Source organism: Drosophila teissieri, chromosome 3L (genome assembly GCF_016746235.2).
Source record: "Drosophila teissieri strain GT53w chromosome 3L, Prin_Dtei_1.1, whole genome shotgun sequence".
NCBI lineage: Eukaryota > Metazoa > Arthropoda > Insecta > Diptera > Drosophilidae > Drosophila > Drosophila teissieri.
This window is the reverse complement of record NC_053031.1, coordinates 5,096,249-5,112,577: the sequence shown is the minus strand read 5'-3', so window position 1 is coordinate 5,112,577 and position 16,329 is coordinate 5,096,249. Positions and strand designations below refer to the sequence as shown.

The 16,329-nt window shown below is 44.5% G+C and overlaps 2 protein-coding genes across 11 annotated transcripts in view; both read left to right on the top strand.

Moving 5' to 3' along the window:
- The window catches only part of LOC122618216, an 84,516-nt gene that overhangs the window by 39,466 nt on the left and 28,721 nt on the right, over window positions 1-16,329 (top strand). For all 10 annotated transcript variants that reach the window (XM_043794476.1, XM_043794471.1, XM_043794468.1 and 7 more), the window contains 4 exons: window positions 263-394; window positions 10,406-10,588; window positions 11,815-12,015; window positions 15,300-15,527. In XM_043794476.1, coding sequence (XP_043650411.1) covers window positions 263-394; window positions 10,406-10,588; window positions 11,815-12,015; window positions 15,300-15,527 — 744 coding nt within the window. The remainder of the gene's footprint in view (window positions 1-262; window positions 395-10,405; window positions 10,589-11,814; window positions 12,016-15,299; window positions 15,528-16,329) is intronic.
- On the top strand, window positions 7,614-7,876 carry LOC122618218. The gene is given in 2 exon segments (XM_043794478.1): window positions 7,614-7,728; window positions 7,731-7,876. Coding segments are annotated over 2 exon segments (261 nt in total).

Genomic DNA, 16,329 nt, shown 5'->3' with positions numbered 1-16,329 from the left:
GAAATGGCTTTTGCAAATGGGTGGCTCCGCATGGCTTGGATGGTGGCTTGGATGGAGGCTTGGATGGAGGCTTGGATGGAGGCTTGGATGGAGGCTTGGATGGAGGCTTGGATGGCTGGTATGGCTTGGATGCCATTCCGTTTGGGGGACAAGTTCGACGTTTGGCGCTGGGGAGCCATGTCAAATTGCTTGCGGTGCATTTGGTCTGCAATTTGTTACAATGTTTCCTCTTTAACATCCGCATTTCTGTATCCATCCGCAGGTTGAGCTGGAGAACTGGGTGAACAGCATACACAGCGCCTGTGCCGCCGCCTTTGCCAGGCATCGCGGAAAAACTGGAACACTACACCTGCTCCAGGAGGAGATCTTCCGGCTGGAGAAGGCCATTGAGTCGGTAAGTAAATATGTTGGCATCAAGTGTGGAATATATCTATATTGTATATATGCACACATAACATACATATATGCAGGCCGCAAGGACGCAAAACCAATATACATTTCCATACACATTCAATGTGGGCTTGCGAGCGTGCAAAAGTATTCGTTGCGGTTTTTGGTGCACCAAGCACCACCTGGAGAATTCCAGGATGAAATCCAAGGAGCATGGGCTTGGATTGCGGTTGCATTTCGCATTTTGCATTTTGCATTTCGATGCAGACTCTGTTGGCTCAGGAAATTGTTGCTGCTAGAGAGTTAAGTCAATTTTGCCAAGTGGCTGCAATGCAAAATGAATGGGTCCACACAGCCATTCCTCCACATACCTCCACATACAGTCATACAGCCATACAGTCATACAGTGATGTGAAAAGGGATAACGCTGCGTTTCGTCGCCGTAAGGCCGACTAAGCTCCACTGAATGGCATATGCAACAAATAACCCATCAATTGGTATCGCTTACGAATGCATCATCGAGCATGCCATTTGTGCAAACAGCAAATGGGATTTGAACTATTATAAATCGCAGCGCACTGTAGTATGAATGCAGCACGCCATTGAATGGCAGATGAAAAGCGAATTAAATTAGAAAACCCATCGAATTGGGATTAACTGCACATCAGTGCAGTTACGAGTATGTGTTGGCGTTTTCTTCGGAGTTGGGAAAACGTGTTGTTACGCCTGGTAAATGTTGTGAATATTGATGAGCCTGTGATTTGACCCATAAACTGTAGAGCATCTTAGCATTTTACTTGTCAAGGATCTAAAAATAGATAAACTAAACTTAAAGATGCTCTGGCCAGCAACATATTTACTGCAATTAAATTTAAAGAGAGTTGCTATATCAGTTTCAAGTCGACAGCTGCATACATACATAACTCATTCGAAACTCCATTACCAGACGCACTGACTAATGTAATCGACTTGGAAAACAAATTCCCACAAATATATCCTTGGCAGGACAACAATTTCTCAATATCGCGCTGTCAACTCAGAAGTCAACGGCACAAAAGGCGACGGAACACAACAATCGCATTTTCCACCCGCATTTTCCGCATTCCCAACCAATTTCTCAGTCTCAGTCTCAGTCTCGATTCCCCAAAGATTTATGCCATTGTCGAAACGAGAAGTGCGGGATGGATAGGACGGGGGGCGAGGGGAAAAGTGCTTCTACTTGCAACTATTTATGTATTTGCTTTCAAATCAATTCCCCATCAATTTCGCGGCAAACAGCGTAAAATTCCTTGCACTGCAATTTATTTTCCACTCTCCAGCGAAAACTTTTGTAAAAAGAAAAGGGGGGAAAAGGGATGGGATTGGTGGAAAAACCAAATCAAAGTGAGGAACATTTTTGCGCGGCACAAATCGCAAGACAAAGCAAAAGGAGGCAGATGGAAGATGGAAAAACGAATCGCAAGTGCAAACAGAATTGAACTCGAGCTGAAACTACAAGAAATTGCACTTGGCCCACGATAAATGCTCTGGATAAACCAGGCAGCCGGAAATCGAGGCAGAGCGATATGCCATCCCATCCCATCGCATTCAGTGGCCCCGCCAAAGAAAGTAAACTTTATTTGTTTATTTATTTTTCATCATGTCATTTCCAGTGGCCCTCACTTCCCTACCGCCCCACGTTTTCCACCAGCAGCACCACCCACTTTTGCGTTGCTGTTTTTCTTCGCTTTTGTTGTTTGTTAGTTAGTTAGAGGGACTCCAAAAGACAATTATGTTGTCTGTCCTATCCTCAACAACTTGATTCATTCGTCTCTGTCGCCGGCATCGCTGCTGCTATTTTTTTTTCTATTTTTACTGCCTCAGTTGCGACAGTGTTTGCCGGAAAATTACAACTTCCGGTTATGGGAAATCCAACAAAACGAAAGTTTTTCAAATTACTGTAAGGAGAGACCCGTAGAAGTTTGCTCAGTGCTCGTAATTAATAGCCGGCAAATAACTTTGAAGGATTTTTAAACTATTGTAACTGCTGTAAGTTGAAGTTGATGCTACTAGTTCCATATAAATGTTGTAGGTAGCAAAATATAATATTTATTCTAATTTACATACAATCGATTTAAAATTTAAACTGCATTCTATGTCCTTGATTATTTCTGCGTGTCCCAGTTACTGCGAGACTCTTTCTTCTCGCCCTTTTTTAATTCAGTTTTTTCCGCCACAAACTTGTATCTCGATGTTATGACCAGGTCGAGAAGGCCTGCGTTTGCCGTGCTCCTTCATCCATCTTGCACTATCTGTCCCTTTGGATAAACCATAATTACTTCCTTGAACTGCACTTTTTTGCTCCGTTTCCCTATCTCTCTCTCTCGGCCTGTTTGTGTTTACTTCGTTTTGCGAAAAAGGAAGGCAGCAGGGAAAGAAAACAAAAACCATTGGGCGGAAGTCCAAGATTGCCATAAGAGTGCTCTGGGTCCCTATTGCTTCCGCTTTTCCTCATTTCCCCATTTTCCAGCTGCGCCACTTGGCCAAAAAACAAACTTGTTGGATGAATATTAATTAAATGAGCCTAAGGACTGCCCATAAATGCATTTGCAGTTTGCATTTAGCATTTAGTACTTAGTACTTAGCATTACCCTGCGCTGTTGCATTTGTTGTTAATTAATTTTCTAGAAAAATACCAGAAGGGTCGCCATTCTGAATGAAATTATAAGCAAGATGACGCAGTGGGCAGCAGTAACGCAAAGGAAAGGTGTCACACCAACGCATCATTCTAGTTGCTCCTTTTGTGGGCGTGTGTTTGCATGTGTGGGTGGTTCACCAACCACCCACCGCCTCTTTTCGGTGAAAAGAGCAACAGTGTTGTGACTTTTTTCTTCTGCCACCCTTTGTTGTTGTTGTTGCTTCTTCTACTTTTGTGTGACGCCTACGCTGCTAGCTCCCAGCTCGTTGTTGTTGTTGTTGTTGTTGTTTTTTATAGGTGTCACCTTTCGGAAATAATCATATATGTGTCAGCGGGGAGGGGCGGGGTTGGTCTGTAAAAGAGGCGTGGCGGTGCTCGAGTGGGCGGTTTTGGCAGCACTTCGCTTCGTTTGCTTTAGCTTTTCTCTAGTTTTTTGCCTTACACATATGTATGCGCATTTCGTATCCTCCAGCTGCTCCTTCTTTTTCTACCTATCTATTTTTCTACTCGCATAAAGCACTCACACGCACACATACACACGCACACACACAGACCCACACACGCTGAGATACACAATGCAGGACCGTAAAAAAATAGTAGTAGCTGCCCGAGCGCATTTGGTTTTTCGTACGCTCTGGTTTTTACGCTCTAATTACGACTCCTACGACACCGCCACCCCCACCCCCCGTTGCACCTGTAATCCACCTCCGACCACCCACAGCCCCCCGACCCCTTTAACCCCCACCTTTTTGCACCTGATGTGCAATTGCCATGGCGGCGCTGTCTAAACAAGGCTCACTTGCTACTCCTGCTTTTCAGCCCAGACCAGCCCCCCACCGACGCCCCTCGATGCTTTCAATTTGCAATGGCTGCTGTCATTTCAGCTCAATAGCAGCTCACTGCAGCCTCACTACCGCCTGCCACGCCCACCTTTTTGATGCCGCCCCCCGCGTACCACGCCCAGCAATCCCGGCTGCCCCCCATTGCCCGGTTTTAAATTCTTGTTTGCTTTTAATTTTTTTATAAACAGTTTTTATGCCGCAAAAAACCGCTCGTAACGAACGAACGAAGGTTCAAAGGCTCACAAATATATCACCTTAAATCAGAAAATAGTTGTTTTCACTTGGAAAGAATGTGAAATAATTCATAGGTATTCATATTCGGCACGTACCTACAACTGCAAAGTTCCTTTACACAAAAGGATACACACAACTACAAAGTTCCTTTAAATACAAGGATACAAACAATTACAAAGTTCTGTTAAATACAAGGGTTTTGGTTTTTTGATTTATAAAATTGTAAACGACGAAATTCCTTAAATGCCTGAAAAATGAATTTAAATTTATTCAAACATTTCAACTCTTTAATTAAAACCACAAGGGCTTTAAAGAGCTTTTCTAATAGAAGTTAATTGAATTACCTTTAAATCTTTAGCAGCACATCGTTTCGACCTTTGTAACCCACATCAGTAATGGATGCTTTGATGCCTTTAAACTCACTTTTCACACAGTTACCCACTTATTTCATACATTCTTTTTTTTAAATACCTGAACCGCAGTTTTTATTGCGGCCAAATGATTTTGTTGCGGCTGCCATCGATTTTAAATAATTGCACTAATTAAATGATGCAGGAGTCGTGAATGGCGTGCGTAATGCATTTTCTGTTTCTGTGCATTCTGGGTGTGGCAGTAAAATATTTTAATTGCGCTTTATGAAAACATTTAGTAAATGAAAATTGTTTTCCTTGACCGCTCAGCCGGAAAGCAGGCAATCATTTCAGTTGTTCCGCCAGCATTGAAGATTTAAATTCCTTTTGCGAAAATGACTCCGCCAGTTGCACAAGCAACTAAACAGATACGGATACAGATACACACTCGAGGGAAGCCCTAAAGTGTGCAATTAATTTCACAATAATTAAATTGAAACTCAACCGCACTTTCATGTATCCCACATATAAGTATATATATGTATATGGGATGTCCTGGCATATCCGTAACCCGAAAATATTTAAACCGAAATTATAATGAAATGCATACTTAGTTAATTTCAACTTACACCGAAAACTTTACTTAATTAGACCAACTTAAAGCCGCACAGAATGAGAAGAAACTTCGATGGGCAGCGGGCTGAAAAGGAGTAAACAATGTGGCCGTCCCCTTTTCCACCAGAAACACCCATTTTCCACTCGTATTGTGAATTTTTTCGGTTTTTTTCTTACTTTTCTGGCTCTGTTTTCTCTTCAATATTTTTTAATGAAACCATAAAGTTTATAATTACCATAAAATTTACTTGTTCGGTTCGTTTTTGTCCTGAGGTTTCTTCATGATGCGGGCGGAAAAAAAAACTTTAGTTTGACCTGGCACACACACACACGCACACACGCAAGAGCATTATGTACGTATGAGTGTGAGAGTGAGAGGGCGTTGGTGATTGTGGGTGGGCGTGGCATTTCATAAACTAATGCCAAAATGGTAGAAATTTATGGCAAGAAATATGAGAAACGGGTTGAGCTCCAAAGTCCGGCATGAAAGGCATGGACACACATGTGTGAGAGTGTGTGTGCGTGTGTGAGTGTGGGGTGGGGGAGGGGAGTCACCCCCTCTCGGTCCAGCTTTGTTTTTGGCCAAACGTGCGAATATTTTTGCAACTTTTGGTCCAAAGTTGCACAGGAAATGGGTCTGGCATATGGTTGCCGCCGTGGCCAGAAGGACAGAAGGACACGGGGACATTGGGACATTGCAGCAGTAGAATAGGAGCGCCGGGCCCTTAATCCCAGGACCCTCATGCCCTCCGCCCCCCAAATCTATCCATCCCAAAAACTAACCCTGTGCAGAATGCGTTTGCTTTGGTTTTTGATTTGTTTTTGTTGTTCGTGGAGCAGGAGAACGACGCCTCTGTTCGAACGAGCCTGCTGCATGCAGATGCGAAAATATGCTTTATGTAGGCGCTGACACAGTGGGCGTGGCTGTGGTCACGGGCGGAAAATTCAATTCAATTGTCAACAGCAACCAGTACCGAGCACCGAACACCGAATACCAAGCATACCGAACACCGAACACCGAACACTGAACAGCTCCCAATCACCCAACACCCAGGCCAGCTCATCCTGTGGCCACAGAGCTAGGCGCCAGTTTAGAGGTTTGGGTTCGGGTGCAGCATCCGGGCTTAGCTTCTTTTCTGTGGGTCAGGCCAGAACGGGAACTGGCCAGGCTCACCGCTCGCCGCTCAACTGCAGCACTCACACGTTATATAATGTGGCATCATTTTGTGGTCAGCATTTATGCAGACCATATACAATTTTTCAGGCCTTTTGTTGACATGGCCGTGTCCGTGTCCGTGCCCGTGCCCCTCTCGTTGCGGTTTATGTAGAGTGAACCCCTGTTCTGACTTTTGACTGCTACGGAGAGCAGCCATTTAATGCACAAGCCATGTCAAAAGTCATCTGAGCAGGTGGCTCAAAGGGTTGCGCCATGCCATTGAAACAACTCAATATCCTTTTGGACGCACGCCTTGCCATTCCACCCCAGGCCACCCACTTTAATTGATTGTTATCATGGGTGAAAAGTGGTGGCGGGATGTGGAGGCAAGGACTGGGGGCCATTAGCAGTGGCAAGCAAAATAAACTGATACCCGGGTCACGAGTCCTTTTGCCCCACTGCCGCCACATGATTATTATTTCAGTCCATTGTTTTTGGTTATTGTCGTACTAGTGGTTTTGCCATTTCAAGCATCTTTGGCTTGTCATGCGAGATACGTAGAACGTGGAGTTGAGTACTGAATACTGAATACTGCATGGTGAATGCTGAATCCCTGAATGCTCAACGCTGACAACGGGGACACAATAACAATGGTAAAATGTATATTTTAATTGTACTCCCGAGTAAAAACATATATCAAACTAAAACACACAACTACAGCTACAGGACGAAAGCAAAATAGCAAAAGCAAAAACAATGCAAGAACCATGAACTCTCCAAACTCTCGACTCTCAAGCGGAAATGGCAGACCAGAGACAACAACAAGACTAGCAATAATAATAACAAGTACATCTAGCAATGGCAATGGCAGCTCCCGACCAGCTTCACCAGCTTCAGATTCAGTTGACACACTGAGCGAAAAACTGACCTTTTAAACTAGAAGACAAAGCAGAGCAGGAAGCAAAACTTTGGACAAAACAATCTAATGATTACGCTTGAAATTTAATATCAATTTACCAAAAAATAGCATTAGTCCCAGTCCAACTGTTTGAATTCAACTTTTATACATATATTTTGCTAATGATTCTAGTACAATTGAAAATATCACAAATGCTTGCCATATTAGCTTTGACAATGTGCCAAAAATAATTTCCTTGGAGTATTTTAAGTTTGGGCGATGAGAAAGAAGTACAAAATGTCAATCAGATTATTGTCATGTGCAATACTTGATGCTACGAGTATGGGCAGATATTCTGATTTATTTTCCCCTAGTGTAGCTGCCTCACAAATGTGAGCTCTGGGACGGTGGCATCATCTGGGGGGAAGGGGGCAGCCTCAAGTGGCGCTTAATGAAAGCGCAACAGACAACGGCAGGACCACAGGAACACGACCACACGACAACTGAGCGGGACAGGATTGGGAGGACTAGGGGGCAGGGACATGGACATGGACAGGGACGGGGTGGACAAGTGAAGGAGCAGGAGATGCAGGACAACTAAATAGGCGAACCGCAAAAACTCATCGTCAAGGAGCGAGAGATACGGCCAGGGAAAAGTGGGAAAATAGATGGGGAATCCAACTATGCAGCCATAATAAAATTCACGGGAATTGAGATGAAAGCAGTGAGCGAGCACAGTCGTCCGTAGGACCTCAAGCCGATGCCGCATCCGAGTTCGAGTCCGGATCCCCCTCACTCCGTCCGGAATGGAGGAGGAGGAGGAGGAGGAGGAGCCGCTCGAATTGCGGCTGGGGCTGTCACTTAGCGCGTGACATGTGTCAAAACAAGCGGCAACCGCAGCGAGACCGTGACCAGAGCCTCTGAGCCTGCTGCACAAGTGCATGCCCGGCTTCGTCCTGGGAGTGCTGCTAATATCCTTCCACAGCAGCGGTGAAATGGATTTGGGTGGCACTCAGTGTGTGAGTTGCCGAAGCGGAAGCAGCCCAAAACCAAAAAGCAGATTGACTTTAAATTAAGTGCACAAACCGCTGGAAATGCAAAGGTCCTTTACAGCAAAGAAACAGAGTTTCTCAGCTTAATGTTCTTTTAAGAAAACATAAAAGTCAACGCATAAAAAAGCACTTAAAGCTCAGAAGTTAAGTTTTCTTGATTGAAACAGATTGCTTATTAAAATCCCTTTGCCAGCGTTTTGACATTATATGTCACTATAACTAGTTTACATATTTTACGCTAGGCATTCCTGTTTGTAGTATCTTTAGAAGCTAAAGTTACTTTGTGGAACGGATGGCGTTCCGTGTTTGTCAAATATTTCCATTACATGTGCAGCAAGCATTCCACTCTCGTATCGGACACCCAATGGAGTTCAAACACCCTGGAGGAAATAGGGAATCGCAGTTCAAGGATCGCTGGCGGGGAGATATCGTTTGCGTGATTTACACTCCCAATTGCATGGCAATTACAAGTCCATTAACATTGCCATTAACCCTTGGAGTGCCTCCTCCAAGCGAAGGGCAGCCAGTGAGATGGAGTGCAGCACAATGGCCACAATGGCCAGAGCGATTAATGGTCAAGCAGGCGAGAGCTATTTATGGCCCAGGAAGAGCCCATATTACTTTGACAAGGACAAACTGTTGCCTGCCTGTGGAAAGTGTCCTTCCAACCCAAACCCTCCTCCCATCCCTCTGCCACTTCCACAGTTTTGTGTTGTAAATAATCACAAAACTCTCTCGGTCCCCCAGATAGTGTCTCACTACCAGCCGCCCAGCCGCCTTCCGGTTTGTGTTTGTCAAATAAGCAGCTTTCCTCAAGTGCCAAGTGCCATTGACGGCAACCCGGCGAACTACTCCTTCAAGAAGGATGATATCTCATCCCAAATATCCTGCTACAGATATGTGTGTGTGTGTGTGTGTGTGCGGTCGCAGTGCATAATGGGATTTTGGTTTATTAATTAACCAACTTTATGCCTGCCGTATAGAGAGCGGAGCACACGACCAGGCTGGCTTAGGCCACATCGAGGAATCATTGGCCATCTTTAGTGGAATTGAATTAAGTGATGTTACATACACACACACTATCATATCGATTGCCACCACAACGCACACATTGTCATATCGAGCATACGTATGCGAAATGTGCAAATAAATTGCACAAAACTTTGATTTATTTCCACGTAAAACAAACATTGAAAAGGCTCAACGTCGCACTGTTCAAATACACACAGATGTGTGGGGAGTTGTACTGTAGGTAGTACGTAATCCCAGGTAGCACCACTCCCCGATCCTTTCGTCCTTTTGGTCGCTGCCTGTTTATGTGTACACATTCATTAAAATGTCGAACATCGAAAGTGCCTATTCAGGTTGTTGCCACGCCCACGGCACACACTCACTCACACACATGCACACGCACTTACATTTGCATTGGCAACCTGCAACTGCAACTGCAACAGCAGCAGCAACAACACGCAACTGCATCTGCATCTGCATCTGCAAATAATTGTCAGCTTACTGACTCGCATTCAATGCAGCAACAACGGCAACCAAAATGAAACAATCACGTGCTCCATGAGATCTATGCAAGCGTGCTATAAATGCACGTGAAAGTGGGATCCAAAGTGGGGATTTCAAATGCTGAATTCTGGTTGCACCACCGAAAAATGGGGGTTGGGGGGGGTTGTGGCGGGGCGGTAGCTGCGGCGGAAGTCAAACGGTATTTGTAATGAAAACAGGGGCATGTATATGCAGCTCCCGTTTGCGCCCCTTCCAAACGAGCAGATTTTTTCTCCTTGCAGTTTTGGTGCATTGCCAACGCACTTCAGTACCAGGGACAGGAGTAGGGCAGGGCAGGGCGGGGAAGGCGAGAGATATTTGAATTGCGCAGGGGGCAAGGCAGGGGGTGCAGCGGGGTGCGATGGGAAAGCTGCACATGACGCGTGATTTATGTATTTTCGTCAAATGGCAGCCACCGCAGCAGCGGCAGAGGCAGTAGGACAAAGCTGCCATGAAATGCTAATGATGCCATGACTCGAATGCTTTCATAACCCACCAACGAGTGTCGCACACAACCGAACACACACCACACACCATACACCATACACCATACACACATATATGCATCCCAGTGCCCTGTCTCCTTATATGCATATGCCAGCACTAACCCGGTTTCATGTCCTTTCGCCCCGCACAGGATCACAAGCTGAAGCACATGGCCGAACTGCAGCAATCAGTTGTCACCGATCAGGAGACGCGTCATCAGATCCAGACGCAGATACTGCAGTGGGAGGAGAACCTGGAGCGGCTCCACTGCGAGCAGTTCCGGCTGCGCTGCTACATGGCCTCGCTGCAAAGTGGCGAGCTGCCCAATCCGAAGGTGAGTTATGGCCCCAAACAGCGACCACTGCCATCGACCAGTGCCCCCAAAATTCGGCCTGTCAGAGAGATAAGTCAAATGCAATTAATGGCGGAAGCACTGCCGTCTGGCGGCTTTATAATTCATCCAGAACGAGCACACTAGTTTGGGGCAAAAAGCATTGCCTACATTTTGGGGCTGCTATGGAGGGTGCTCCGCGTTGGGCGCCATTTATTGAAAAGCGTAGAGCGTTTGTTAATGGTAATTTATTTAAACACTTAGTGTTCAAAGTCGCGTTTAAGTGTCAGCAGTTTTTGAAACACAATTTCATTTTTTGAGCGGGAATAACTGAGAATACAATAAACATGATGAAGGACTAATTACTGCTCAATGGCTGAGCAATTTCGTCCCAAAAGCCACCACAAGGCTTAATTTTAGCCACGCTTCACAGAAACATCAAAAGCAGATTCACAACTTGGTCGAGAGCTTAAGCGCGGGACAATGGCATCGGCCCAAATCCCTCTAACAACAATTGGCCCCGAAACCCGTTTACAATTCCGTTTAAACCCCTTTACGGGCTCGAGTAGTCTATAATTACCTCTACCTATTCTCACAATGGATGGGGCAAAACCAATTCAATGGTACGCTTTTGGAAAATCAAAACCCAAACATGCACAATTAATCTCCATAACAAAAGTTTAAGCGTCTTAAATGGGCTTAAAGGCAACCTTCGCTGGCGCCAACTGTTGGCAACCTTAGAAGGGATTTGCCAGCGCCGACTGTCTGACTCACTGACTCAATGACTGACTGACTGACTGACTGACTGACTGACTGACTGTCTGACTGAGTGAAAGGGTTGAAAGTTGATTGCGCTTTTAATGGCAGGCTGGAACATGGATGGGGAAATGGGGTTCCGGAAGGGGAGCGGGGTAGGGGTGGTAAGTGCAGTTGTGTGCCTGAAAAGCAACATTATTTATTATTAATAACCACAAAATGCAAACAACTTCAGCACCTGTGAAGAGAACAACTTCAGTCGACTGCAGAATGCCAAAGGCTTATTTGCATAGGTGTACGAGTGTGTGCGAGTGTGGGTGTTTAGATGCTCTGCCTGCTTTTTAATGCTCTTTGAATGGGTCGTAAATATAACGAAATTAGTTGAGGGGCACTGGTGGTGGAACTATATGCCAAAAATGACTTGTATTCACATTTCATTTTCAAACATTTCGCATTCGTCACTTATTCAACAGTCGCTGCTGACTCACGTGTCGCGGCCCACGAAGAACACGCTGAACAAGCTGGGCGTATTCACGGTCTCGTCCTTCCACGCCTTCATCTGCGCCCGCTCGCCCTCGCTGCTCAACAACCTGCTCGCCGGACGCGGGGCCACCAAGCGGCGACCGCCGATGCTGTCGCGGTCCAACAGCGGCTCCAGCCGTCGATCCATGCAGGTGAGTCCAATCTACAGGTAGACACTCGCAAAAAAAGTTGCCTAACAACTGGAAAAGTGGTCGTAAATACCTTAAATGTTACATTGCTATCATAAAAGCAGCATAAATTCTTAAATTTTTTTGAGCATATCAAAACAGCATAAATTCTTGTAATTACATATTTGACTATAAATCATTAACTTTTCAAACAAATATTCCTCAATCAACTGGGGTTTGCTTAACATTTTAACATTTAACGAAACTTTCCCAAACTTTCCAAGCTTACTTTTTGATGAGTGTATGTATACAAACCTTTATGTGTGTGCACGTTGGCCACGGGGCGTATGGGTAATAAAATTATTCAATTTTAAACGCATTTACGGCGCAGCTCGTGACTGTTTGCGAGTTTATGGCTTGTTCTCTCTTAATGTGCGTCCGTTTGTGTGTGCGTGTGCGTGTGCGTTTGTGTGAGTGTGTGTGTGAGTGTATATGTGTGCGAGTAATTGAATTTTTATTTAAGGCAACGGAAACGGCATTAAAAGCTAAATTGAGCGCTAATGCTTAAATGGATGGCCACCAAAAAAAAATATGTCGTCCGGCCACGCCCCTGTCCATTAGACTTAGCTCTGTTTGTGTATTTTGGCTTTTATAATTTGCATTTAATGGCCATCAAAAATTACAAAAAGAATAATGAAATTTATGAAGGGTCTCCCCGGTCTCTCACTCTTTCTGTTTTTTGTCTGTTTTGTTCCCCTCGCCAAAAGGCAAAAGAAAAGCCGCAGCAAAGCGACAGAAAGAAAAAAAGAAAGCGAACCCAAGATGACTTGGCAAAGAAAATATTTGCATATTTTAAGTGAATAATGCAGGAGTCCATTTCAAATGGTGATCAGATGCCGCCCCCCACCCCTGCTAATGACCTCAACACAATCAAATCCAAATCAAGTCGAGAAGTGCTCCGTCCGTTCGCTGGACAAGAAGAGGGGGGACAGTTTAAATTCCAGCAAATAGCTCGCAGGCATTATGCTATATACATATTATATAATAAACTCCAATGTCGACTGTCGAGTCGATTAGCTGGAGCTGCAGAACCCACTTGTGCCGTTGGTCAAGCCTCAATTAGTATAACCAATTTGTGTTGTGCATATCTCGTGTTTGTAATGAAATTCATTTCATAAATTCAATTTATTTCGATTACTGACAAAATAATCTTGTGCACAACTCGGATTTCGTGGCGTTCACTCTCGGCTTCGCTCTGCCCCGGCATACACTTCATTTCCAATTAAATTTGCCAACGCTGCACAATTGCCATCCCCATGCCCAACCTCACTCCTCCGCATTTCACCTTCTATCAGCAGTCACGCTGCCACTCGGATATGGGGAAAAAACAAAAAAAAAATCAACAAAAAAATCAAAAAAGAAGGGAAAATGCATTCACATTCGCATGAGCATGGAAAAACAAATGAAATGAAATAACATAAATGAGAGACGCAGTGTGCTGTTGCGTTGTAAATGCCCTGCAAATTCAATGAATTTGAAAAATGTGCATTTGATTTGGTTCATATATTTTCGGCCAGTGGCCAATGGTCTCTACCGTCGTGTAACTGCATTTCACTTGGCCACTTTTTGGGAACATGTCAACTGCAATGCAGCTGAAATTGCAACTGCAATTCAGAAATGGCAAATAAAATTAAAGCTTTCCAAAGCAAATTATCAACGCCACTGCGAGGAACGAGCACCGAGGAACGCCAGTTATACAGGCAACCGAAATAGCCAACTGGCAAACGTTGAAATACCCTGGCTAAAATTTAATTAAGCTGTCCATCGACAATGGCAGAAAGCTGAAAATTTCCTGGCCTTAAGGGGGCTCAGTCAGGAACAATCAAAAGTTAATTAGTCAGGAGAGTTAAGTGTGTGCGAGAGGCGTTCGTGCAGAATTAATCGTCTTTCAGGGCTCCAATCTCCGCAACAGTGCAAATCCGATGACAATTGCTGCTCGAAATCAGGCACAGGAACAGATAGATTAACAATTTGCCTTGTTCACAATTGAAATCATAAAATTGACTTTTAAGCACATACTCAATTTACCCATTTGCTGCTTCAATCGGTTTACCCAATAATAAACAATGTCCGCATGTAAGCCATACAATTTTTAAGCCAACATGTTACTTCTTAGCTCCTAGCACAATCCACTTCTAAGAAATGGAAAAAGAAAATCACATATGTATATTTCCATGAATATAAAGGCGATTTATTTGGCCGGGCAATAATGATCCCGTAATCGATATGCAAAACTGTTATGCAATGCAAATGCAAACGGAGGTTCCTCGTCATTTCTTGTAGCCCGTAGCTGCTAGCCAAGTGAGAAGCTGCCGCTTTTCCAACTGCCAAACTAATTCAATTGTCCTGCGTGTATGAGGGGGGGGTGTACGTAGTACGTACTGCGTATTACCTGGACGAGGACCTCGTGCTGTGGATGAACTGCTGCTGCCAACTTGAGCGAACCCATTGCCAATGGCTGCCAATACAAATGCAATTTCCAGTAGCCGACAACTGGCAGCTGGGCCACCTGATTCGTTTACAGTTGCAGTTGGGTAGCAGCAGCGCCGGCAGGACAAAAAAGGACGAAAAGGACGCAGAGGCAAGAGCAGCAGGAGCAGCAGGAAGCCTCATCACGGAGTTAACATTGGATGACGATGACGTTGTGGAAACGGTTAAGCATTTTAACTGAGTTTTCTTCAAACTCAACTCGATGCGGCAGCAGATCCCGCCTGCAGTTCCAGATCCGCGGCCGCTTCTGCTCCTACACTGAGAGAAAACATGAGCAGTCAGCAAAAACATTAAATGTTGGCTTCAATTTGGAATGTACAATCATCCTTACTAGGGATCGACTTTTGGTCAGTTATGTGAAATTTGTACAGTTTTTTTGCGCAGTGTGTCCTTTACCGTTGCCTGAGCCACTGCTAGCGACATTTTTCATTACATTTCAGGGGGTCGAGGGGCTTCGACTGCGGGTACCACTGTCTGTGTTTGCTATTTTTCAATTTTCACTTCCGTGTGGCCATATTCAAGAATGCGCACGGCTGTGGATGGATTCAGGGTATGGGCGGGATGGGGGCTATATATCTGAATCTGTATCTGTATCTGTAGCCGTAAATGTATCTGTGTGCGGGCCTCGCAAATGTCTGGGCCTGACTGCTTAATGACATTGTACGTGTATATGTATGAGAAACCGTTTGTGTGTGTGTGTGTGTGTGTGTGTGGTGTATATGTCTGTTTATCCAATCGAATTTTCTGCCTTTTTCCAGATGAATTCACGTGACGAACCGGAAAAAACTTTCAAAGTTGCAATGCCCGACAATGCTTACTCGACAGTTTATCTACGTGATGCCATGTCTGTGGAGGAATTCCTCGCCAGCGCCTGCGCCCGTCGCAACCTCAATCCCATGGAGCACTTTGTGCGCGTCAAGAAGCGACGTGACATGGAGGATCACAATTACTTTGTGCCGCATCGCAACGATCTGATTGAAAATTATGTAAGTACATAATCAAAGCCAGAATGTGTATATGCCACCTGCCTCCAGCCACCAGCCTTCAGCCTCCAGCTGCGAACGTAATTCCATGGAGTTTCCACTCGGTCTGATGGGGCGCCAACTTCAAGTTCAATTCAACTTATCGAATTTAACTTGGAAATTGCATGTGGAGCCGTGCAAATGGAATTTCGAAACGTGTCTGGGGTGGAATATTCAAGGAATCACTGCGTATGCACTTTAAAACACACATCAGCTTTAATTTCTCTTTATTATTCGCATTAAAATGATTTAATTAATATCTATACTGTATCACAAACGGAGTTCATGTTTTTTTTTGGAAATCGCTGCTCATTGCGCTTAAATTGTATCCCATTTCAGCCTTCGTTGCTAAACATCACTGAAATTCAAGAGGCTTATCTCGCAATGTGATACCTTTAAATTAACTTTGGGCATAATAAAGCTATTCCCTTCACACATTTTTAAGCTGGCCTTGCAAATAGGATTAAAGAAGATTAAGTTTTAATTGAAAGTAGATGGGAGCGGTGTGCATTTTATGTATGCCCTGCCTTGTATTCACCCAAAAAAGAAAAACTCATTCAAGGTACTATCAACACTTTTCAGTCCGTATAGTGTAGGGAGCTTGGGTTGTTGGATAAAATCCATTATTCCTGCTAAAAACTACTGGCAACAAAGTAGCCAATTTCACAATTAGCTCATCTCCACACCCACTACGTCCTACTGCATTACTCTTCGATTTCCAAAAACATAATGCCATAAATTATGAACTTTCCCGTTGGCCATTTCC